Source organism: Paroedura picta, chromosome 2 (genome assembly GCF_049243985.1).
Source record: "Paroedura picta isolate Pp20150507F chromosome 2, Ppicta_v3.0, whole genome shotgun sequence".
In the NCBI taxonomy this organism is placed as follows: Eukaryota; Metazoa; Chordata; class Lepidosauria; order Squamata; family Gekkonidae; genus Paroedura; species Paroedura picta.
In genome coordinates, this window is record NC_135370.1 from 113,235,728 (window position 1) to 113,260,966 (window position 25,239).

The window sequence follows — 25,239 nt, forward strand, 5'->3', positions numbered from 1 at the left end:
TATTAGTTGCATCCAGAGTTCCAAACTGTCCCTGGGAAGGGTGCCCCGCTGTTCCTTGTGCCACACAAGTTGTGCTCTGCTAGGGCCCCGCAGATCCTATGCCGGAATTGTCTGAAAGAACCAGCTCTGGGCCAGATACTGCCAACGTACAGGCCATACGCCTTCCAGCCTCACTGTGTGTCGTGGAAACTTCAACAAGTCTTTGCCATTTACAAATTCCTAAAGCACGCGCACTTTCATTGTAGTCCAGCTCCCGTTAAGAGTCCTCGCTGGACCGGGCGCTTGACAAGGGGGCGGAGGGGCTGCTCTTCTTTGACGGCCGACGAGCCCCACCCACCTCGGGGCGGGGTCCTTCTAAGCCAGCAGGCCTCTCACCCTCGCCATTGTGGCCCATACTTAGGCGACGATTGCGCCTGAAGGACCCGCCGCAGAAAAGTCAGGCTCTCGCGAAGGCGTCCTCGAGCGCCTTGTGAAGCTACGATGGACGGCTTGGCTTGCTGTCAATCAGGCACTTTGCGCAGACAGCCCCACAAGCCAAGGACCCGTGGCGCGTGCCCTGTCGGTCCCGCGCACGCGTTTCCTTCTCTTTCCTCCCGAATCTGGGTGCAGAGGTGGCTGGAGGAGCGGCGCCAGTGACCAGGGCTGGAGCGGGCGTAGGCGGCCATTCCCCCTCCCTCCCCTGGCGGCCAGAGTGCACTGAGTCATTCCCTTGTTTCACGGCTTGCTCGGTTCCATTCACGCGAGTGCGCGCGCACGCATACAGACACGGTGAGGAGGGGCAGCAAAAGGGGATGGTTCCTGAAAGACCGTTGAGAGCGGAAGGGGGGGAGGGCGAACGCTGCAGCGAGGCGGTCGATCACGTGGATGGCGAGCACGCGCGCGCGGTTTTGCCGGCGGACCGCACGAATCAATCGGGTTGCCTAGAATCGGGGGCGCGCTGACAGGTGCGGGCTGGGTCGCGTGTTCGAAACGGGCGGGAGCAGAGGAAGAAGGGGGGGGGAAAGCTTTTGTAAGAATAAGAGAAATTCTGGGCGGGGCGTTCCGTTTCTTCCCTCCCCCCTACGTTGTGTCCCCTCTGGCGGCCCGTCCGTTCATCCGCCTGGCTTCCTCTCCCCCTCCCCTCGGGGCCCCGTAACGCTCCCTGTCTCTCTGCCTCTCCTCAGCAAGCGATGCCCTCAGCCACCAACAGCGCGATGGCGAGCAGCGGCGGCGGCAAAGCGGGCAGCGAGGCGGCGGTGGCGGCGGCAGCTCCTGCGTCCCAGGCTGCTGCGGGTGCGGCGACAGCGGCGGGCGGCAGCACGAGTTCGGTGCAGACCGAGGCCATGAAGCAGATCTTGGGCGTCATCGACAAGAAGTTGCGCAACCTGGAGAAGAAAAAGGTGCGGAGCCTCCCCGGGCCCTCCTGCTGGCGGGAGGGTGGCGTCAGCGGACGAGGCCCGCTTGGCTCCCGAGGACGATCCTCGCCCGTCCCCGCGAACAAAAGGCGAGGGCAGCGCTCCCCCCTCCTTCCCCCCTTTGTTCCTCAGGCCCCGACGGGGCCTTCCGCGCTGCCTTGCCCTCGGGGCTCCCTTCCTTCTCCCGCGCTCCTCTTCCCTCCTCCCGAGAGGCCTTGAAGCGACCCGCGCTTTCTCCCCGCGGCTTGGGCACATGGAGGCGGCCGGGACCCAACATGGCGGCGGCGAGAGGCTGCCACTCTTTCCAGGGAGGCAGTCGCATTGTGTGAGCGGCGGCGGCGGCGGCGGCGGCTGCACAAAGACCCGGCAGGCTTCCTTCCTGCCCGAGTCGCGCAGCCCCCGCTCTGGGTGTGCGTGTGCGCGCCCCCTCGGCTCACTCCCTCTTCAGTTCCCATTCCCATGGGAATGTGCCCCATGTAAGCACTTCCCGTGGGTAGCGTCCCCGCCAGAGGAAAATACTCCTCGCTATCCCGTGAAGTGATCCCTTCCCCAGGAGACGGCCTCGGCAGCTTTGAAACATCTCCTCTGGGTTAAGCTGTCCCTTCTGTCTGGGGACAAAGCGTGGGCTTCTTGGAGTGGGGGTGATGGAGTCAGCACAAAAGAAATTCAACATTATATCACGAACAATATGCAAACAGCTGGCCATTGAATAGCAAACTATTGTATTTTTGTACTATCCTACTGTCTTGTGTAGGAATGTAAAACAAGCCTGGTTAAATACAATATGCATAGGACTGAGCTAAATTCTAAGTGTTCTGTGACTCTTCAGTTAGCTTATTATTCCTATTTTTAGATTATGTAGGTAAGTTGGTTTTGTTTGAGAGGCACCAGTAGTTCTACATATCTCTCCTTCTATGCTTGTATGTTTTTTTAAAAATATGAATGGGATATAATATTTGTAATTGAGGAACATACAGGCTAAGTAGAACTGCTGACTCTGGTGACACATGGCAAGCTACTTAAAGGTGGAACTTTCAAAAGATGATTGTGGTAAGGAAACTGGAAGGGTGTAATGAGAGCCAGCTTGGTTGTAGTGGTTAAGAAGAGTGGCCTCTAATTTGGAGAACTGGGCTTGATTCCCCACTACTCCAAATGCAGCCAACTGTGTGACCAGTTATCTCAGAGCTTTCTCAGTCTCACCTACCTCCCAGGGTGTCTGCTTGTGGGGAAAGAAGGGTAGGTGATTGTAAGATGCCTTGAGAATCCTTTGGGTAGTAAAAAGAAGGGTACAAAAAAGCCAGCTTTTCTCTCTCTCTAGAAGCTTCGGTAAAAAATGGTTTGGCTTAATGTGCTTATAAAGAAGAATAAAGTAAAAGGTAAAGGTAAAGGTATCCCCTGTGCAAGCACCGAGTCATGTCTGACCCTTGGGGTGACGCCCTCTAGCGTTTTCATGGCAGACTCAATACGGGGTGGTTTGCCAGTGCCTTCCCCAGTCGTTACCGTTTACCCCCCAGCAAGCTGGGTACTCATTTTACCGACCTCGGAAGGATGGAAGGCTGAGTCAACCTTGAGCCGGCTGCTGGGATCGAACTCCCAACCTCATGGGCAGAGCTTTCAGGCGGCTGCCTTACCACTCTGCGCCACAAGAGGCTCATAAGAATAAAGTAGGCATTAACAATTGTCAAGTGGGAGTGCATTCAGAGGCCACCTATGAAAATCCTTATCTCTGGTTGCCATCTGCCTTGCCTTGGCTGGCAAGGTTACAGAGAGCAGAGTTTGAGATCAGGAACTCGCTTGGTGGGTCGGACAAAAAGGAGGTAGGTGATCCTTCAGGTACCTTGGTCCCAAGGCATTTAGGGCTTTGCAGGTAAGAACCAGCACTTTGAATGGATTTTAAAACTACAGTGTATCCTCCTCACTTGTTTCTGCTTTTTACATGCTTCACAAGACATTTGTGATATATTCTGTCTGTCAGTGCTATAGCACCATGGACACTTGAGGAGAAGCTTGCACAGTGCCCTAAGTCAATTATATACAATGGGACTTGTAGTATCATGGGCAAAATGATAGAGCTAATAACTTGAAATACTGGCTTTAAAGTCCAGTGATCATCCTGTATTCTCAAATGATGATAAACATGTGCAATTTCCTTGCTGCTTTGTATTTTGCATAATTTAAATTGCTTATTTTTATGATAATAGAATCATGGAATCAGAGTTGAAAGGGACCCTCAGGGTCAATTAGTGCAACGCCCTGCAGAATGCAGGAAATTCACAACTACTTAACCCTAAACCTGGTTCCATGGCCAGATGTTGCCCCCCCCCCAAAACAAACAAACAAACCAGTCTGGCCTGGAGGAAATTTGCTTCCCAACCCCAAAGTGGTGGTCAGCATTTCCCAGGACATGTCAGAAAGAGTCACAAGAGCCAAGCATGGGCACAATCCCTTCTGCTGAGCCACTTACAATCTACCTAAATTCATAGAATCAACATTTCTGTTGAGGTGGCTATCTAGCCCCTGCTTAAATACATCCAAGAAAGGAGAATCCACCACCTCCTGAGGAAGTCTGTTCCACTGAGGAACAGCTCTCAACTTCTCAGGAACTTCTTCCGGACATTTAGCTGGAATTTCTTTTGAATTAATTTCATTCCATTAGTTCTGCTCTGACCCTCTTGGGCAACGGAAATCAACTCTGCTGCATCTTCTATGTAACAGCCCTTCAAGAAGATGGCTATCATATCATCTCATAGTCATCTTCTCTCTGGGCTAAATAGACCAAGCTCCCTCAACTTTCCTCATATGTCTTGGCCTCCAAACCTCTTCCCATTTTTGTATATATTTTAAAGGCATATTTTAAACATATTTAAAGACATTTTAGCAGTCATTAAGTGTGCATTGCCAGTTCAAGCTGCTATTTATAAGTGCTTTGTGCTCATACTCTGCGCATCTGACTTTCAGCAGCTCTCTCCAAATGAGTATGGAAAATTTCTGATTTCAGAAGTATATAGGAGTTGTGTGTATCTGTGTCTTGCTCAGAAAATCTTAGTAAAAGCCTAGGCTAGTACTATCATGCATGGACATGTATGTCAGTTCACTGAATAATATCTACAGTGCAGGAAATTGCTTAAATTGCTAATAGAATATGCAGAAATTTCATTCCAGTAACTAATTTGGAAAGCTTCCTTTATATAATCACAGGAATAAGACTTTTGGCAGCAACAGGAAGAAAGAAAGTGTAGTGTGCTTTGATTAAGGAGCAAGAGTGTTGCATGGATGCCTGGGGAGCTATAACGGCTAAAACAGCCTTGCTTTCTGTTTCTGTTACGTTTAATTTTAACCAGTTACTGAGTCACAAAGAGGACCCAATTTCATTTCCATGGTTGCTTAGTTTCCTGCAGTGTTATTTAAGCATGAGAACTTACAATTTATAGTAATAATGACAATAAATACATTTTAATTGATTCAAGGAGTAGAATAGCCTCGTCTAAACATTTTGGCACCCTGAAATAATTCAAATCGGCAAAACAAACGCTGGCTTTGAAAAAGCTGGCTAATATTTTCTCCCTGAGAAAGTCTCTTGTTAACATTTCCTTTTGAGATTTTTTCAAATGTTTTTTTTCTATTGTTTCATTAGTAACAGTGCTTTTCATTTGTTTGCCTAGAATTCCTATATTCTAGGTTTCCATGCTTTGAAAAGAAGCTAGATTGACTGTCAAGAATTGATTGGCAGATGATCTGGCAGAGTATTGAATTATGCTTTTAGTAACTTTGAAAATATTTTTGGGGACATGGCAGGTAGCATCACTGGTCTTGAAAAGTGAAAGGACTCTTGGTAGCTACAGGGTCCACAGCTTTGCTCTCCATTTTGAATTTAGAGAAGTAGTCTATTGGCTGTAAACTTTCTGGACATTCCATAATTGATTATATTCCCCCCTACTTTTTCTGTTAATGTGCTTTAATTTATTTTTATTTATTCAATTTATATATTGCCCATCACTATTAGGTCTTGGAGCAGTGTACATAGAACCAGTAAAATAGAACATGCATCATTGTATGTTTAACAGTAAGAATTGATCATAATAGATCTAACAGTCAAACATAACTTGGGAGTGTTGAACAGTTTGCTAATTGCGACAATTAAGAGAAGACCATGAGCTTGGGGACAATGGAATGGTATAGTTGCCTGACAGGGATGGGTCCGGGCTGCAGGGAGGCCTTTTGGTCTCCAGCCAAAAGTCTAGTGGAAGAGCTCCGTTTTGCAGGGCCTTGTTTTTGTTGGGGAGCTCATTCCACCATGTTAGGGCCATGGTTGAAAAGGCCCTGATTCTTGTTGAGGCCAGGAGAACTTCTTGGAACCAGGGATCACTAGTCTGTTAAAGTGGATGGAACATGTCACTCTTCAGGGGATATGGAGAAGCAGATGATCCTTGAGGTATGCTGGACCTGGTTGCTGTATGACCTTTTGATCATGACCCTGTAAAACTGCTTGTTTCTAGAACATACCTTTATTTCAGATTTTCAGTTTACCTTTCTAGTTTTTGCATTGAATTCTCTGGATTAATCTTGCACATATATAAGGTTTGAAATGATTAGTTGTTCCACCTTCAATAATATATTGGAGAAATTTTAAATATATGGAGGCTAGTTTGGGCTTAATTTTATGAGGAATACTTTCACTATCTTAACAATTTTGTCATCTGATAAAAAAATAATCTGGACCACTTGGATTCTGCTTGATCATTTTGGAACACAAACCACTGCTCTTGTAACCAGTGCTGTAGCTGCATTGTGAAATTGGAAAGTGCTTACATGGTTAACAAGTAGAGAACATGTACAGCCTAAGGCTCTGTAAAAGTCTAAATCAGGTTTTCATGAAATCCTGGGGTTTCCTGACCCTGGAATGGTTTCCTGAATAGGTAAAAGTTAATTAATTCTTTATTCCTGGCAAATAGATGGGGAAGAAATGGAGATAGTGACAGATTTTATTTTCCTGGGCTCCAAGATCACTGCAGATGGGGACTGCAGCAAAGAAATTAAAAGACGATTGTTCCTGGGGAGGAAAGCTAGGGCAAATCTAGACAGCATCCTAAAAAGCAGAGACATCACCCTGCCAACAAAAGTGCGTTTAGTCAAGGCTATGGTGTTCCCAGTTGCAATGTATGGCTGCGAAAGTTGGACCATAAGGAAGGCTGAGCGTCAAAGAATTGAGGCTTTTGAACTCTGGTGCTGGAGAAGACTCTTGCGAGTCCCTTGGACTGCAAGGCGAACAAACCGGTCAGTCCGAGAGGAGATCAACCCTGACTGCTCCTTAGAAGGCCAGATCCTGAAGATGGAACTCAAATACTTTGGCCACCTCATGAGAAGGAAGGACTCCCTGGAGAAGAGCCTAATGCTGGGAACAATCGAGGGCAAAAGAAGAAGGGGACGACAGAGAATGAGTTGGCTGGAGGGAGTAACTGAAGCAGTAGGTGCAAACTTAAATGGACTCCGGGGAATGGTAGAGGACAAGAAGGCCTGGAGGATCATTGTTCATGGAGATGCGATGGGTCAGACACGACTTCGCACCTAACAATAATTAATTCTTTATATATATTTTTTAAATTTATTAAACATTTATCTTACGATCATATATATGGTCATGTTGATTTCTCCCCAAAATGGCCAATGATGGGCTTGGAGGGGATGGGAAAGGGATGGGCCCTGGATAGGCTATGTTTCCCAACCATATTCTGCATGGATATACCACATCTGGCGTTTCTTGAAGGCTGGAGAATGTTTCAGGGATTTATCAATGGTAAAAAGGTTGAGAAAGGCTGGTGTATATCTTGCTGATGAGTTATTTGGCAAGGAAGGGGTGGGGAAAGCCAAAATAAACTCTTCACACACTTGCTTCTACAGCAGCTGATTATTGGGATTTTAAAGGGCTTCACAAGTGCAGCCTTTGCTGCTGGAGAGAAGATACCAGTTTGTGTATACCATACACATATTTTTAGTTTTTTTCAGTCTAACTTCTCCATGATGCTATGGGGAACATGTAATTTCCTTCCTTCTCTTGTTCATTTGTTTAAATATTTATGTACTGCTTCTCTGTATCCACACCTGAATTACTAAGGTAACAGGTTTGACAAATTCATAAAATAATTTAAAACAGAAATCTAATTCTGATTTAAAACTAGACATAGCAGATAAAAAGCTTGGAATAGTGGCAGAAAACCTGAGCAGATCAAACATTTAAATGCTAGCCTGGGGGGTAATTAACCAGTTATCTCTAATTAATAGAGAAAATTTTCATCTAATTTAGTGCCTTTTGAAATAAAAATGACCTGGAATAGCATCTAAAAACAGTATGTGATTGAAATGAGCAAAGGGAGGGAATGGCATTCTCAGCAGGGGTGCCACTATTTAAAAGTTACTTGTTCCTGGTTTTTCAAGTAACCTGTTCCTGATTTTTATAGGGATTGAGCATATTTTAAAATGGTGTCTTGATTTTGACCTGCAAGCGAACAAACAGGTAGTCGATATCATTGTGGCCTGTTGTAATACGTAGCATGTTGCCCATTCCTCTTGTAGTGCTGCTATGATCTAGTCTTAATTGTGGTTTCTGAGGCATTTACATGAGTATCTGTAAACAGAGTTCACTGGAGTGATGAGTAGGGATGGGCACAAACCACATTTTTGTGGGTTGATTTAGTTTGTGGCTGAAACATGAACCCATACAGATGGGGAGTTAAAAGTTTAAACTCCTGCTTTCTGTTCTTCATGAAATGCCACAAATAGCATCAAAATTTGTGGAAGTTCATGCCAGTTCTTCAGTTTGTGAACATCACTATATGAACTGGCCAAAATCTGTAATGAACATTAGTTCATCAGCTGATTTGTGCCCTTCACTACTGATGAATGTTGATAACCCTATAATGTGTGTTAAACTGAGAGAAAGTTACTGGCCCAGGCTCAGCCAGTGATCTTCATGAAAGTATGAGGATTTTGCTTCTCATTTTATATTAGTTACTAGTAAATAAGCCTGCTGCAGGCTGAATGCAGCGGGCGCTAGCGGGGCAAGAGAGTCTTGTGGTGTGTGGCGGGACAGGGCCAGGAGGCGAGGGTGGGCGAGGGGCGGGAAGCGAGTGCGCGGCGGCGGGCCCGGCGCTCTCCCGTGGCGCGGCGTGGCCTACTGTATTGTTTGGCGAGGAGGCGATAGCGCAGGCGAGGGGTCCGTGGGTGTGCGTTGGGCGCAGGCAGCGAAGCTCCAAGGTACCATGTTTGCGACGTCTGGAAGACGGCCGGGGCGTGTGTGTGTGCGGCGGCGGGGGGCGCGGTCATGGGCAGCAGCGACGGGGGGTGGGTGTGCGGCGCGCAGCGACGGGGTGGGTGTGTGGGCCAGGGACCAGCATTGTGGAGGCTGGCAGGGCTGGAGGCGGCGGGAGGAAGACGGCAGGCGTCCCTTGCTGTCTGACTGAGGAGGCGGCGTGAGGAGGATGGTGGGCGGTCTTTCCTGGGCGGGCGGCGCTGCAGCAGCCGTCCGCCCTGAAACCAAAGGAGGTAATGGCGGCGTGGGGGCGGATCAGGAGGCGCAAGGCGCCTCCAGATTAGTGAGTCCGTCAGCAAGGGACCAATTGTGAGCCACGCTTTGTGCGGCTCGCAATTGGTCCGTCGCCGCCGGACTGACAATCGAAGGGCCCAATCGGCAGGCGCTTCGCACCTGCCAATTCGGCCCTCCGATTGTCAGTCAGGGGAAAGGGGCCTATCGGCACCCTTCCTCATCACGGACACGGCCCGCCGTCAGGGCCCTTACCAAATTATTTAATCCGCTCCGGTAGGAGCGGGTTAAAGATATACTATACTTCCTTAGATTTGCACTTGGAAGCCTGATTCCATATGCGCAGTGGATCAGAGCATCTGCTCATCCTTTTCCAATAAAGCTTCAGATTACATTTATTTAAAAAAAAAAAACTAACAGTAAGAGGTACCTCTGCCTTGTCTCAACTGAACCTTAACACTTTCTCTTTGGTGAGTCAAGATGAGAACCTTCAGTTTTATACTTGATAGCTTCTCGCTTAAGAAAGATTGCATTTATATTTATCCAAGTTATAACTAAGCACAGACTAGTTTTAGTTTCCACTGTGTTTGAGTTAATCAAATCATATGAGAATAAAAATACCATTTGAAAGTGAAACAATGTGAACAAAGCCTTTTTAGAGTAGAAACTGCAAAAATACCCCCCCCCCAAAAAAAACCTTTCCTTTGTAAAAATTCCAGTATCCACCAACTTGTAAAGAATCCAGATGTATTGGCTAAGGACTATCTCAGTCCTTAGATTTTTGATTCAACCAAAACTCTAATTTACATATAGGCTGTGTTTATTTCTCCTACCCCCTAAGGCTGCCAGGTAGGAGACGTACAGTTATCATACTCCTGCTGTGTTAAGATAGTTTCTTGCCTTTCAAATAGGGGAAACAATGGGATAAATAACTATGCAGATACTGCGGTCTGAATAGGAGGTTTTGGGACTTAACTGGTCAAAACAAGATGTGATCAATTGGTTCATAAAATATTGTAACAACAAAAGAGAATTGTCAGCAGACTTGATGGATGCTTACGTTAGCCACAGAAACAAATCTGCTAACTCTTGTAAAATAATAAAATTAAGTTAAACTGATTATAGTTATTTATTATTTAAGGATGAATAATTCTCTGGATTGGCTTTTATGCTAGAACTTGCTGGGAAGCTGGTGCGGCAAGGGAGAGTATTTATGGCGGGAGGCAGGTCTCTGAATCTGCCTGTGATAAAAAGCCATCCTCTTTTCTCCCAAGTGGTTTTATCTTGAAATCCCTATATGTGTAGATAGGCAGGTTTTGTGGAATATTTGTTCCCAGCAAATGCACACCAAGAGAAGAGTCCTCAAAAAGCAGCAGAAAGTACTTGCTCTGTAGGAACTTGCAATCCTGCAGGGAAGATTCCGTCCTCCTCCCTGGAGGATCCAGACAAATGGGATGAAGAACACTATAATAGAGTGAATGCAAAAATTGAAAATATGTTCTCTGCTGCCAGTTTAGTACTTGGAAATCACTGTTTCCAAAATTTAGAAAACAGCACTTGATTCAACACTGAAAAGACACCACTTAGAATATTGCATCCTGGGCCTCTCCAGTGATGAGGCTAGTAGAAAAGGCAGTGGAAACCTGGTACTTTGACCTCTAGAACAACCAGTTAGGTGTCAGCTTGCTGATAATTTTAATATTTAAAACAAAGAATTCAATTTAATGTTCCAGCAAAAAAATAAAAATGGGAAAGACTCCTGAAAGGTGCTGTACAATGGTAATGGTTGTGGTAGTGTCATTTATTTGAGAATGTAAAATTCCCAGTTTTGAAACCATTGGGGACACACACACAAAAACAGTATTTTATATTGTTTCCATGGGGAAACAGTCTTTTTTTGAAGAATGGTATATGTGTTGAAATATATATACAATATATGTATTTTATGTCAAACCTAAACTTCTTTCACCGAGTTAACAATATGGAATGCATTATTTTATCAAACCACAGGTCCCCAGCCTGGTTCTTTTTGTTTTATGTTCTTCAGACAGCTTTCTCTTTAATATGCTTCATTTAAGACTCCCTGCATGGCTGTACTGACCTTTGACATGGTAGGCCCAGTCCTCTCAAATGGCCTGCCAGAGTAAGTTAGGAAGGTACTTTCCTTTGCTTTTTTTGGGAGCTGCATAAAGCAGTCCTTTCCAATTGCTCAATAAGAAAAATTGAACATGAATTTGGAGGGGGGCAGTTCCCCGCTTCTCTATTTCTGATTGCCTTAACTTTTATAATGGAATTTATTAGCTGTACCATCAAAGTAATAATATTGCTATATTAATTTGAAGGTGGAAATACTGTCTGATTCAGTTCTTTTAACCCTATTCAGTCAAAACTGTAGAGATCAGTTTCTGTATGTAACCAGCAAAATTTGGCATTTAGAGAGTTATTACATGTGGAAAAGTAAACAGTAGGCATTGATGGAGTAACATAAGAAAAAAAACTGCTTTGATTATCTCATTATTTCCTTCCTGTTCCTAGTGTAATTTATATTTGGAACTATTTGACTACCAAGAACAAACATCTATAGGTCAGCAGTAAACCGAGAGTTCACTTTAACTGTTTAAAAGGGAAAAAATGCCTAATATTTTAGACTTCAATCACCAGATGCATCACCTTATTGCATTTATCTCTGGATTGACTACAAGTTGAGAATCATGTTCAAGAGAGCAGTAGTAGTTGTAAAATAGGCACTCCATTTTTCATGTGGAATTTGAAATAGAGTGGAATCTGAAAATATGTATGGACTGGATAGAAGCAGTAGCTTCTCAGGATTCAGTGGGAAGTATAACTGCCGCTGGAGATGTGCTGCTCATACTTGTGATGTGTCTTCAGACAGTTGTAGCGCAAATGTCGCTAATTCACATTATACTATGTTATATATGTGCACATTGTTGATGGCATTTCTTCTGTTTTCAGGGCAAACTTGATGATTATCAAGATCGAATGAATAAAGGGGAGCGCCTTAACCAAGATCAACTGGTAAGTTAATTGATATGTTATTGCAGGGCTTCCAAAAATTATTGGTTTACTTTGAGCTTTGTTTAAATACCGTAAGTCTGGGATTATGGATGTGAAGAATGGGAAACCATATTTTTTTGTTTTTTGATAGAAATGCACTATAATTAAATGAGCACAATATCATAGAAATGCAGGAAATTCCCTACAAATTTTGAGAGAAAACACCATGTGTTTGATCTATTCTGGTATGCCTCCATTGGAAACATTGGAGGTAGGTAACCAGCTGGCCAAGCCTTTGGTTGAGACCCACTTGCACCTACTTTGTGTAGATTCTTTTTATAGCAAGCAGGATTTCAACAGCCTTGGGTGACCATCAGCACCCAGATACATGCTACCTGCTGGAATGGATGAGGGAAAAGAAGCAGTTTGGAAACTTTGAATGTAGCCAGAAAAATATGGAAAGTTTGGAGTTTTAGTGGCTAGCAAGAAATGACCTTGACAGAGCCACAAAGTATTCCATTAAGGGAACTAACAGTTCCATCACTGCTTCGCTGAAGCTGTATAAAATACATTGTCTAAATTCTAAAGATAAATTGACTATAATTGACTCAGGATTACAGTCATTCAAAGCCTCAAACTACACTTTCACCCTTTAAAGAAACACACAGTCTGTTTTCTTCCCTTCTGCAGGATGCTGTGTCCAAATACCAAGAAGTCAGTAATAACCTGGAATTTGCAAAGGAACTGCAGAGGAGTTTCATGGCACTGAGCCAGGATGTGAGTAGAAAGTAGATGATTCAAGGTAGACTAGCCATTGAGGAGTGTTCTTGACGCTAAAGATATTGTTCATGCAGAACTACATGTATCTTGCATTCAGGTTTGTGTGCAGTTTCTATGCAGTCCTCCTTAGAGTCAGCAACACTTTAATAAGTGGTGAACAGAGTTCCAGTATCTGCATAGGCCAGGATTCTGCAGTATTATGGCCTACTAGATTTAGAGCCCATTTTATTTCTAAATAAAATGGGTGCTAGATGGCAGTGGCCTACCCCACCGCGGACTGGCGCAGGCTTCCCCCTACGGCTGGATGGCATGGTGTGGGTGAGGAGGCTGGGGGCGGCATCCGTGGGGCGGCAGAAAGGCAGCGTGGGAGGTCTTACCGCGGCTGTTGGCGGATCCCGGGTAATCGGCGCAGCGTTCGGCAGCGGCGGCGGCTCCTGAGGGTTGGCGAGGCGCAGGCCCGGCGTTTAGCGGGCGTTGGTGAGGCGTGCCTGTGGGGGGGGGTTGAAGGCGGCAGGAAGCGTGGAGGCGGCGTGGGTGTTGGCGCGGCGCTTCGGGAGGTAGCGGCACCATTTGCAATCGGCGTCTTCTCTCTGGGCGGGGGCGGCAAAATGGCGGCACTCCCGAAGATTTTTAAAGGGGATTCCCTGCCAGCGGCGCGCAGGCCGGCTGGCGGGGGCTCCCTCGGACGGCGGCTTGATGGGCGGCGGCTTGAAGGCTTGATGTGCGGCTTGACCTGCGGCGGTTTGATCTGCGGCTTGACGGGCAGGGAGCCCCCGCCAGCCGGCCTGCGCGTCGCTGGCAGGGACTCCCTCGGGTGGCGGCTTGACGGTTGGCGGCTTGTAGGCTTGATGTGCGGCTTGACGGGCAGGGAGCCCCCGGCAGCCGCGCTCCGCGCGGCTGCCGGGGGCTCCCTCGTGGGGCGGCCTGATGCGGCGAGAGGCACTTCGCGCCTCTCGCTGCGTCAGGCCGCCGGGCAGGGAGCCCCCGGCAGCCGCGCTTCGCGCGACTGCCGGGGGCTCCCTTGGGCGGCGGCCTGACGCGGCGAGAGGCGCTTCGCGCCTCTCACCGCGTCATGCCGGGAGCAACTGCGAGCCGCGCTGCGCGCGGCTCGCAGTTGCTGCGCCTGGGAATTGGAGGGACCAATCGGCAGGCGCTTCGCGCCTGCCGATTGGTCCCTCCAATTGTCTGTCATGAGGAGGGGTCCAATCTGGACCCTTCCTCATCCCGGACACAGCCCGCCCCAGGAGGGCTTACTGTTTTATTTAGTCCGTGGCGCCCGTGGCGCCACGGGCGGTGTACAGATTATGCACGGCTGCTGAAATTGCGGCATGGAGAACGAGGAGGAGGAAGAAGTGAAGCAAACCGATTATGCACGGGATGGAACACAACAGCGGCAAAACCCAGAGTATCCGATTATGCACGCGTATACTCCGGAGCCACTTCTGGTTGCGCCCTGGTCCCAGGAAGCTCCACTTTCTTCCACATCTCGCTAACGTGGCTTTTTTGGCGGCATACTTTGATTCTGCGCCCGGTTGCCGCCCGCGGTGTGCATAATTGGTGATTTTAGCAGCCTCCATTCCACCCCGAATGTGGACTTTCCACTCCGTGCATAATGGGCCTATGTCAAACTTCTAACAAAAGGTCAATGCTGATTAATAATCCAAGAGTTTGTATAGCTCATATACTGATTGTTATGACTCCTTTATTAGAAAGTGGTACACAAAAAATTCTCATGATAAGTAACAGGACAGTTTTATTTAGGACTGCATTTGACTACATTCATTTTATTTATTTACAGTTTTAATTGGAGGTTTTCAATTAAATTATGGCCTCTTATGAGTTTTTTTTTAGTTTTTTATGAACATTACATAGTAAGCCACCTTGAGTTCCATAAGGGAGAAAGATGGCTAATGTTTTAAATAAATAACATAGCCTGCGTGATACTTGTAGTGAACTGGAGTAATTAGTTTCATAAAAATGTTTGCCTGCTATTCTCTTCACATGTTGGTTATTCTAAATTTGCCCCTGGGGCTCTCAGCCTCACCCTACCTCACAGGGTGTCTGTTGGAAATCACATGTTTGAGTATTTCTGTAGGACATGCAAACAAAATAGACTTGTCCAAACTGGACTAATTCATTAGGAAAGGTTTGGTATTTGGTTTTGGAAACACCCCAGACTAGAAAACGAAGTGCCAATCCCGAGTTGTCGGTTTACTAAATGTGCAGGTTGACAAGGCTTTTTACCCAGCAGTGAGAGGGTAGTAGTAGTAAATGGGTGGTAGGACCCATAGCCTCCTCAGTGTTGCTGAGATGAGCTTGGTGAGCAGTAGTGAAGCAGGCAGCAGGTGTCAGCTGGGCCTCAGGCTTGACTGCTTAACACTGCTGTTCTTTAGGCCGGGCCCTCTGGACAGCAGCAGCACTGAATGTGCAGCAGTGAAATAGGGAGCAGGTCTTGGATCTGTTGGTTACTGGAGCTTCAGGTTAACCAAGTAGTGCTTTAAAAAAGCTTTTATTGAACATAACTTAAACTACGTCACAGTGTTTTTTAACTGTATGTATTTTTCACTAGATTCAGAAAACAATAAAGAAGACAGCTCGACGGGAACAACTAATGAGAGAAGAAGCTGAACAAAAACGTTTAAAAACAGTACTTGAATTACAGTATATTTTGGACAAGTTGGGTGATGATGAAGTGCGCAGTGATCTAAAACAAGGAACAAATGGAGTGCCGGTATTAACAGAGATAGAACTGTCAACGCTAGATGAATTTTACAAGCTAGTTGAACCTCAACGGGACATGAATGTGAGGTATTGCAAATCAATTATGCTAATGAAGCAATCCATTTAGTTCTTTCGCATAGTACAAGTTTTGTGATAAGTTATGGTTTTGTTAATATTTTTGTTGAAGGTTGAGTGATCAGTATGAACAGGCATCCATTCATCTCTGGGACTTATTGGAAGGAAAGGAAAAACCTGTATGTGGAACAACCTGTAAGTATTCTTATACTTTCACTTTCACAACAGTATTGCTAAAGCGGCGCTTTAAATGCCAAGCTGTTGGAATATTCAGGCTAATTCATTTTCTGTGTCGGTAGTTGTCGAGATTCTGAATAGGTAACAGTATGCTAATTTACATTGTTCAGTATTCTGTACTGATGCAACTATATTCAGCAGTTACTGGAAGCTATTTTCTAGCTTCTGCTTGTATAATACTATTGTCTAGCTAATGGTGCTTAGCAACACTTTGCTTTCCAGAAACTAGGTTATTAGAAGATCTTTGTATACAAAATTTTACTTTATACTGGGGAAAGTCGGAGCTTGCTATGTGTGCATGAGAAAGACAGCAGAAATTGATAGTTGGGAGAATATCTTGTAGCAGGTGTTTTAAAGACATCTGGCATAATATTTGATGTGTGTGTTGGATTTTCTTATGTATAGTCTACACATGTTAAACTTATTGTGATGATATGCAAGCAGCAGGAAATGGCTCCCTTCAGCTGTACTTGGAGAAAGTGAATAAAAACCTACAGCCTTTTAAAGAATTCAGTTTAAAAAATTAAGTTGATTTAATTGCCATTGGTGTTGAAAAAATTATAGCAGGAGAATTATAATTTAAAGCTATGTTTTAAAAACACCAGAACACAAGAAGTACAGAGATTTTTAAATGTCCGCCTACAAGACTGCTCTGATAATTAGTAAAAGAGCTTTTTTTTTACACCTGCTTTTCACTACTCGAAGGAGTTCCAAAGCAGCTTCACTTTTTACCACAACAGAAACCTAGAGGTAGGTGGGGCTGAGAGAATTCTAAGAAAACTGCTTTGCAAGAACAGTTCTAAAAGAACTATGACTAGCCCAAGGTCACCCAGATGTGACTGCATGTGGAGGAATAGGAAATCAAACCTTGGTTCTTCAGATTAGAGTATACTGCTTTTTAACCACTATACCACGCTGGTACTCCTTTAGTAATAATTGTGCTCCCCCCCTTGATATCATATCTTTGTTGAAAGAATCGTTAGTCTTCGCAGCAATCTGATTTTAGTTTAAGAATGATTTTTTAATGTTTAATTTGTTGGTTTTGTGTTCATGGAGTACCTCTTGTCTTCATGGAGTACCTTGGTTTTGTGTTCATGGAGTACCTCTTCATACTCTTCCTTAGAAATGTATTAGGACAAATTTTCAGATTATATTGACATATGTAGATGAGGTAAGGCTTTTTGTAAGAAGACCTTTGCTAACCTCCTCAGTTGGTTTGATACAAATGCAGGAATTGACATAATGGATGAGACATTCTATTTAACTCAGTATTTTTTTTCATAGTCATTTTAGATGCTTTTGAAAAAGCATTTTAGATACTTTTGAAAATTGTCCAACAGGGTTTGGTGATTAATGTTCTTGCCCTTAAACACTCACCATCTTAGTGGAGCTCCTTTTTTGGGAGGGGGGGCTGTTGTGGCTTCATGGAATCGGTGGCAATATTCACAGTGTGTCTAATGTAATCTGAAAAATTCAGTTATGCCGCTGGCCATGTCAACATCTGAATGATAACAGATTAGGGGGCTGTGTGCTTCCTAAAATGGTCATCTGTCAATGTAACTGGGAAAATTGGGAGTTCTATGTACATGTTTCTATACACGTGTGCATTGCCTATTGCATATATATTAATCACAGTATTAACTTCTCATTCATCATTCCATGATTTAAGTGGCATGTAAACAGAGATTCTCCATCTGTCAAGTATATTGTTGCAATTAGCTGTGAATCCCCCCCTCCCAAATATAGCTGAAGATCACTTGCTTCACGGGACTCTAACAATCTTTAATCGCTCCTGCAGAGCGGATTAAATAAAGGAGTAAGGGCTAAAGGGGAGGAGATAGGGCAGGCTCTGTCCGGGATAAAAACTCGGAGGGCCCAATCAGGAGCTGCAAAGCGCGGCTCCCCATTGGCTGGTTGGCCCAGCCTTGCCTGGGCCGGCCGGAGAGTTGCCGCTCAGGGGAAGAAGCCTTCTCCAGCGGTGAGTCCTCCGGCCGGCTTCCCCTCACCCAGGGAGCCTTCTGCTGGGCCCTGGGGCAGGCTCGCCTGCCCCTGGGACCGGCAGAAGGCCACAAAGCCTGCTGCCGCCTTCCCAAGCCTTCCGCCGGGCCCCGGGGCAGCCTCGCCTGCCCCTGGGCCCGGCACTAGGCCGCAGAGCCTGCCACCCCCATCCGGAGCCTTCTGCCGGGCCCTGGGGCAGCCGAGCCTGCCCCTGGGCCCGGCAGAAGGCCGCAAAGTTCCCTTTCAGGCCACCTACCTTACTCTGTTGCTCCTTTCCTCCCAGCATTCCCTTTATCCTTCCCTTCCTCCCAGCATTCCCCTTGTTTTTCCCTTCCTTCCTCCCTCTCTCCCATCTGCCTCTTTCTGGCTACCTGTTTCTTTCCCTCTTCTTCTGTCTCCATCTTCCTCCCTTTCTTTCTGTCTTTCTCTCTGTCTCTCTTTCTCCTTTTTCTCCTTCCTTCACCCCATCCCTCCACCCACCCACCATGCTAGGGCCCGCTGTATTTTGGCCACAGCGGGCTTAATATCTAGTTTATAATTAAGCTAAACTAGATGTTGTACAATCTCATAACAAACTACTTTACACTGAGACTTTTTCAAAAGGGAGCAGGACAAATTGGTCCTGTGGCCAATCACTTATATCCTTTTCTGTATTGAAAATCAACAGCTGTGCCACTTTGGGTCTCTGTTGTAGAGAAAAGGGAATTGTAAGCCAAGTAATTAAATTTAAGAGCACGGACTTTCCTTGCTGGCTTCCCTGCCCTTCAGACATCTTTGTGTGTTTTTATTATTTATTTTATTACTATATTATTTTATTTAGATTTTTATACCACCCTTCCATATGGCTCTGGGTGGTTTGCATAAAACATTGTAGAACATTTACATAGAATATATAACAATATAACGGATAACAATCCCTGGCTCCAAAGAAGCCCACTTGACCTCAATCAGGGCCAGAGCTTTCTTCGTCCTTGCCTCCACCTGGTGGAACGAACTCCCAGAGGAGATCAGGGCTCTGACGGAACCTGACAAGTTCCTCAGGGCCTGCAAAAAGGAACTCCTGTGCCAAGCACTTGGTTGAGGTTGACCACTGCTTCCCATTGGCCCCCAAGCCTCCCTTCTACGATTACTACAAGTCCACCCAACCCACTGGGCCACAGTATGAGTTGAGCTGATGCTCTTTGCAGTTTCCACCGTTCTTTAATGTTATCGTTGTTATTATGCTAATATTATTGTTGTTGCCTTGTTATTGTTATTATTACTATAAATTGAGTTACCTGTATTGTTTCTTGTTTCATGTAAACCGCCCTGAACCTTCGGGGAGAGCGGTATATAAATACAATAAATAAATAAATATAACATACCAACCAGAACAGCATTTCAGCAGAACAATTTATTATATATATATATTTTTATGACTGCCACTTCCAAAACGCGGTAGCAGCGCTGATTGGAAACCAAGATAGAAGTTCTTGGCATTCTCCAAGTTGCAGAAGATCTCATTGTGTGAGAGAGTGACAGATGTTGTTGGTATATAGAATCATAGATTTGGAAGGGCAATACAGGCCATGTAGTCTAACCCCCCACTTAATGCAGGATCAGTTTAAAGCATCCATGATAAGTATCTGTCCAACTGCTGCTTGAAGACGGCCAGTGAGAGGGAACTCCTTAGGTAGCCATTTCTACTGCTGAACTACTCTTGACTATGACATCCCCCCCCCCCCAATATCTAGTTGGTACAATTCTATACCACCCGAGATGTTGCAGTGAGGAGTGGTATATAAATCAAATAAATTATATATTTTATTTATGTTTTTTATATCGCCCTCCCTTGCGGCTCAGATCAGTTCACAGGGTACACAAAATCCAGATACAACATGAATTTATTAACTGCATTAAATGTGAATGACAACAGTAACATCAACAACATTACAGTTTAAAGCCATTACTGCAGGTTCTGTCTTCTGCTGCCAACAGGAACTGCTCCCTGCCCCCTCCATGTGACAACCTTTCAAATACTTAGCAATCATATTCCTTCTGAACCTCTCCTTCATTAGGCTGAACATTGCCAAGTCTTTCAGCTTTTTCCTCAGAGGGCTTAGTCCCCAGGCCCTGGATCATCCTTATCACTCTCTTGTCCACAGCGTTTTTGAAGTGAGGCCTACAGAACCGCACACAGTACTCCAGGTGCACTCTGACCAATGTGGCAGTGGGACTATGACATCTTGTTATTTTGATGAGATGCATCTTTTGATTCAGCGCAAGACTGTGTTTGCATTCTTTATTTTCATATCACATTGTCTGCTCATATTTAGCTTACAGTCCACGAATACCCTGACTACTCGTTTACACACACTGCTACCCAGAAGTGTACCTTCCATCTAGAATCATAGAATCAGAGTTGGAAGGGACCTCCTGGGTCATCTAGTCCAACCCCCTGCACTATGCAGTACACTCACAAGCCTATCGATGCTCCAGTGTAATCTGCCACCCGCTTAACCTTCACAGAATCTAGTATGCATGCTTCTTATTTTTGTGATCCAGATGTAGAACTCTGCTATTCTCCTTATTGAATAGCGTCTTGTTATTTGCCCAGCATGTTCAGATCTCGTTGAATTCTGTCTCTTGCCTTCTGAGATATGTTTACTGCTACTCCTTGTTTGGTGACATCTGCAAATTTAATGAGGAGTTTCTCCACCCCTTCCTCCAAATCATTGATAAAAATGTTGAAGAATACTGAACCCAGTACCTGTGGTGTCCTACCTCCCTCCAATCTGATGAAATACCATTGACAACTACTCTTTGGATGTGGTTTTCTAACCAGTTACCTATCCACCTACCTATCTGAAATTCTAGTCTGCAGTCTTCCATTTTACCCATCAGAACATCATGAGGAACCCTGTCAATCCATATAGCATGCTTCCTGTGTGTAACTCTGCCATACCATAAAGAAATCTCCTGTCCCCAGTTCCTCTTATTGGAGCTCTCCTACTTGCCTCCCTTCTATCATCAGATTGCTGCCCTCATGAATAGGGTAGTATGAGCTTTGCTCCCCCCTCATTGGGGATCTGCCTTGCCTCAACATTAGTTTGCTGCTTAATTCCCCCTCGTATGGTTCCCCACCCAATCTTCAGTGCACTGGTCACTTACCTCCCCACTCCCATTGCTAGCTTGCCAGTTCTTTGGCTACCCTGTCATCCCCCCCCCCCCTTCCGAGTGCATGAGGGAAGAGGAAGAAGCCTTGAAGATAGGGCAGGCTAAGCTGGGGGGTAATTCTGGGGAAGGGTACTTCTCTTCTGAAGGTGTGGCAGGTGGTAGTTCTACCTTCCCAGCACACCGCCGTGTACCCCACCTGCAGCGTCACTGCATCTGTGTTATCTGTTCTTGTGGGGGAGAGCTGTCCGAAGCATAGAGTTTTTAGAAGCATTGGTAGCTACCGCAGCACTGGGAGGAAGGGACAAAATTTGAGAGCTTCTACCCAAATAGCTAATGTGACGGTTGCTACTCTCCATGGCTTGGCAGTGTGCCCTCCCATACTCCACATTTCCCTTGTCAGGCAGACATTCTCCTCCCCCTGACAGCTACTTCTGCATTGCGTACAGGCAGCTATGTGGGACACCAGCCTCTGCCCAGAATACTGTTGGTCACTGGTGGCTAGATTGTCACTAGGATTTTGAAGGCATGCCCTTAAGGGGGCAGAGCAACTCTCATTTTCAGAAATCTGATTCTGATTGGCTGACATTGTGTGAGTTATGTGGGGGAAGTGTTGTTGCCAGTACAACTTGCCTTTTAAAAATTCTATGTATAAAGGAAAAATCAAAGGACTGAAACTACTCCTTCATAGTATTATATGGTGTGATTTGTCTGCCTGCCTCCTGACTTGTGTTAACATAGCAGCCGTAGAAGTCCTCGAGGTTCATTTCACTGGTACCATGAAGCCCTTTGGTGTTCAGAAATTCCATAGGAAAAAAATAGTAACATGTTTAACATTCCCTATCCTAGCATATAGGCTCTGATAGGGAGTTTTCTGTTAAATAAGTACAAAAGGGCAAATGTTCACATAGAATCATAGAGTTGGAAAGGGCCATACAGGCCATCTAGTCCAACCCCCTGCTCAACGCAGGATTAGCCCTAAGCATCCTAAAGCATCCAAGAAAAGTGTGTATCCAACCTTTGCTTGAAGACTTCCAGTGAGGGGGAGCTCACCACCTCCCTAGGCAGCCTATTCCTTTGCTGAACTACTCTGACTGTGAAAAACTTTTTCCTGATATCTAGCCTATATCGTTGTACTTGAAGTTTAAACCCATTACTGCGTGTCCTCTCCTCTGCAGCCAGCAGAAACAGCATCCTGCCCTCCTCCAAGTGACAACCTTTCAAATACTTAAAGAGGGCTATCATGTCCCCTCTCAACCTCCTTTTCTCCAGGCTGAACATTCCCAAGTCCCTCAACCTATCTTCATAGGGCTTGGTCCCTTGGCCCCAGATCATCTTCGTCGCTCTCCTCTGTAACCTTTCAATTTTATCTATGTCCTTCTTGAAGTGAGGCCTCCAGAACTGCACACAGTACTCCAGGTGTGGTCTGACCAGTGCCGTATACAATGGGACTATGACATCTTGTGATTTTGATGTGATGCCCCTGTTGATACAGCCCAAAATGGCATTTGCCTTTTTTACCGCTGCATCACACTGCCTGCTCATGTTTAGTTTACAATCCACAAGTACCCCAAGGTCTCGTTCACACACAGTGCTACCTAGAAGCGTATCCCCCATCCAGTAGGCATGCTTTTCATTTTTCTGACCCAGATGCAGAACTTTACACTTATCTTTGTTAAATTGCATCTTGTTCTCATTTGCCCATTTTTCCATTGTGTTCAGATCTCGTTGAACTCTGTCTCTATCTTCCGGAGTATTTGCCAGTCCTCCCAATTTGGTGTCATCTGCAAACTTGATGAATAGTCCCTCCACCCCCTCATCTAGATCATTAATAAATATGTTAAGAAGTACCGGGCCGAGCACTGAGCCCTGAGGTACCCCGCTACTCACCTCTCTCCAGTCTGATGAAACACCATTGACAACAACTCTTTGAGTGCGGTTCTCTAACCAATTCCCTATCCACCTAACTATCTGAAAATCCAGATTGCAGTCCTTCAACTTATCCATCAGAACATCATGGGGGAACCTTGTCAAAAGCTTTACTAAAATCCAAGTAAATGACATCAACCGAATTTCCCCAATCCAGCAAACCTGTTACTTGGTCAAAAAAGGAAACTAGGTTGGTCTGGCAGGACCTGTTGGAGACAAATCCATGCTGACTTCCTTGGATCACCAAATTGTCCTCCAGATGTTTGCAGATCGCTCCCTTTAATATCTGCTCCATTATCTTCCCCACAGAGGTCAGACTCACTGGTCTGTAGTTTCCTGGGTCATCCTTCCTCCCTTTTTTGAAGATCGGAATAACGTTTGCTCTTTTCCAGTCCTCCGGGACATCTCCAGTCCTTAAAGAGGTTCCGAAGATGATGGACAAGGGCTGTGCAAGTTCTCTGGAAAGTTCTTTGAGTACTCTCGGGTGCATTTCATCCGGACCAGGGGATTTGAACTCATCCAGTGCAGCTAAATGCCTCTCGACAACCTCTCTACCCATGTTAACCTGCCACCCAGACACTATCCTTTGGCTACGGCCATCTCTAGATGTGCCTAAACACTTTGACCTGTGGGAAAAAACAGATGTAAAATAGGCACTAAGCCTTTCTGCTTTCTCTGCATCTTTCGTTAGAGTTTGTCCATCTGCACCCAACAGTGGGCCTATTGCCTCCTTTACTTTACATTTGCTCCTCACATAACTGAAAAATCTTTTCTTGTTACAATGGGCTTCCCTGGCCAATCTTAGCTCACTCTCAGCTTTGGCCTTTCTGATGATTGATCTACAGTGCCTAGTAACCTGTAGGTACTCTTCTTTAGAGCTCTGTCCTTCCCTCCATTTCCTGAACATTTTCCTTTTCTTTCTTAGTTCCTCTTGAAGTTCTCTGTTCATCCAAATAGGCTTCTTAGAGCTCCTGCAGTGTTTTCGTCTTTCTGGGATAGTCATTGATTGAGCATGCAATAGCTCTTGTTTGAGTAGCGCCCACCCTTCACATGCTCCCTTCCCTTCCAGCGTTCTCGTCCATGGTATGACACTCATCATGTCTCTGAGTTTATTAAAGTTTTTCCTACGAAAATCCAACATCCGCGTCTGGCTACAAGCTTCCTTGGCTCCCCATCTCAAAAGGAATTCTATGAGGACATGGTCACTTCCCCCTAGGGTCCCCACCTCCTTTACCTCATACACCAACTCTTGCCTGTTGGTCAGTATTAAGTCCAGTATGGCTGAACCTCTTGTGGGTTCATCTACCATTTGATAAATGAAATTGTCAGCCAGGCAGGTCAGAAAGTTGCATGACTGAGGATGCTTCGCAGAGTTTGTTTCCCAGCACACATCTGGGAAATTGAAGTCACCATGATGACAAGGTTCTGCCGCTTGGATATTTTCTCAAGCTGCTCACAAAGTGCAGCATCCACATCCTCTCGTTGGTCAGGTGGTCGGTAGCAGACACCAACCACCACACTGTTTATTTTCCCCTCGCTTATTTTCACCCAGATGCTTTCCACTGTAGATATGCTCTCCTTCACTAGAATTTCCTGACAGGTAATCCCTTTCCTCACATACAGTGCCACTCCTCCACCTCTTCGATCTATTCTGTTTTTTCTGAACAGTTCATATCCATCCACCATTACATTCCAGTCATGAGAATCATTCCACCAAGTTTCTGTGATGCCTACTAGATCATACCTTTCCATCAGCATGAGAAGTTCCAGCTCTTCCTTTTTATTGCCCATGCTTCGGGCGTTAGTATAAAGACATCTGAATCCTTTTACTTTTGGTTCCGTATGAGCTGGCCTTGCCGGTTTGGCTGCCTCCGATCGTTTTCCTTCCATATACTCCCTATGTTGATCGTCTCCTTCCCCTAGTGGCTTTAGTTTAAAGCTCTCCTGATGAATCTCCCCAGGTTCCTGCCAAACACATTCTTCCCCAGTTTCGATAAGTGCAGTCCATCAGGTGCTAGTAGGCCTTCCTCAAGAAAGCCTATCCCATGGTCCCAGAAACCAAATCTCTCCTGCCGGCACCAACTACGCAGCCAGTGATTCACCTCCATTACTCTTCCTCTCCCGATGCATTCCTCTTCCCTTGACAGGCAAGATTGAAGAGAATACCACTTGTGCCCCCATTTGCTTGAGCTTCCTCCCCAGATCTTGATAGTCTTTTTTAATAGGAGCAAAAAAAAAGACTATCAAGATCTGGGGAGGAAGCTCAAGCAAATGGGGGCACAAGTGGTATTCTCTTCAATCTTGCCTGTCAAGGGAAGAGGAATGCGTCGGGAGAGGAAGATAATGGAGGTGAATCACTGGCTGCGTAGTTGGTGCCGGCAGGAGAAATTTGGTTTCTGG

General features: G+C 45.5%; 1 protein-coding gene across 5 annotated transcripts in view; it reads left to right on the forward strand.

Moving 5' to 3' along the window:
• Window positions 1-553: 553 nt before the first annotated feature.
• The window catches only part of CAPRIN1 (cell cycle associated protein 1), a 47,098-nt gene continuing 22,412 nt past the window's right edge, over window positions 554-25,239 (forward strand). For 4 of the 5 annotated variants that reach the window (XM_077322130.1, XM_077322134.1, XM_077322133.1 and 1 more), the window contains exons 1-6: window positions 554-768; window positions 1,164-1,379; window positions 11,905-11,967; window positions 12,637-12,723; window positions 15,296-15,534; window positions 15,635-15,717. In XM_077322130.1, the coding sequence (XP_077178245.1) occupies window positions 1,170-1,379; window positions 11,905-11,967; window positions 12,637-12,723; window positions 15,296-15,534; window positions 15,635-15,717 (682 nt within the window). In that variant the 5' untranslated portion in view covers window positions 554-768; window positions 1,164-1,169. The other variant, XM_077322131.1, reaches the window with a different exon arrangement.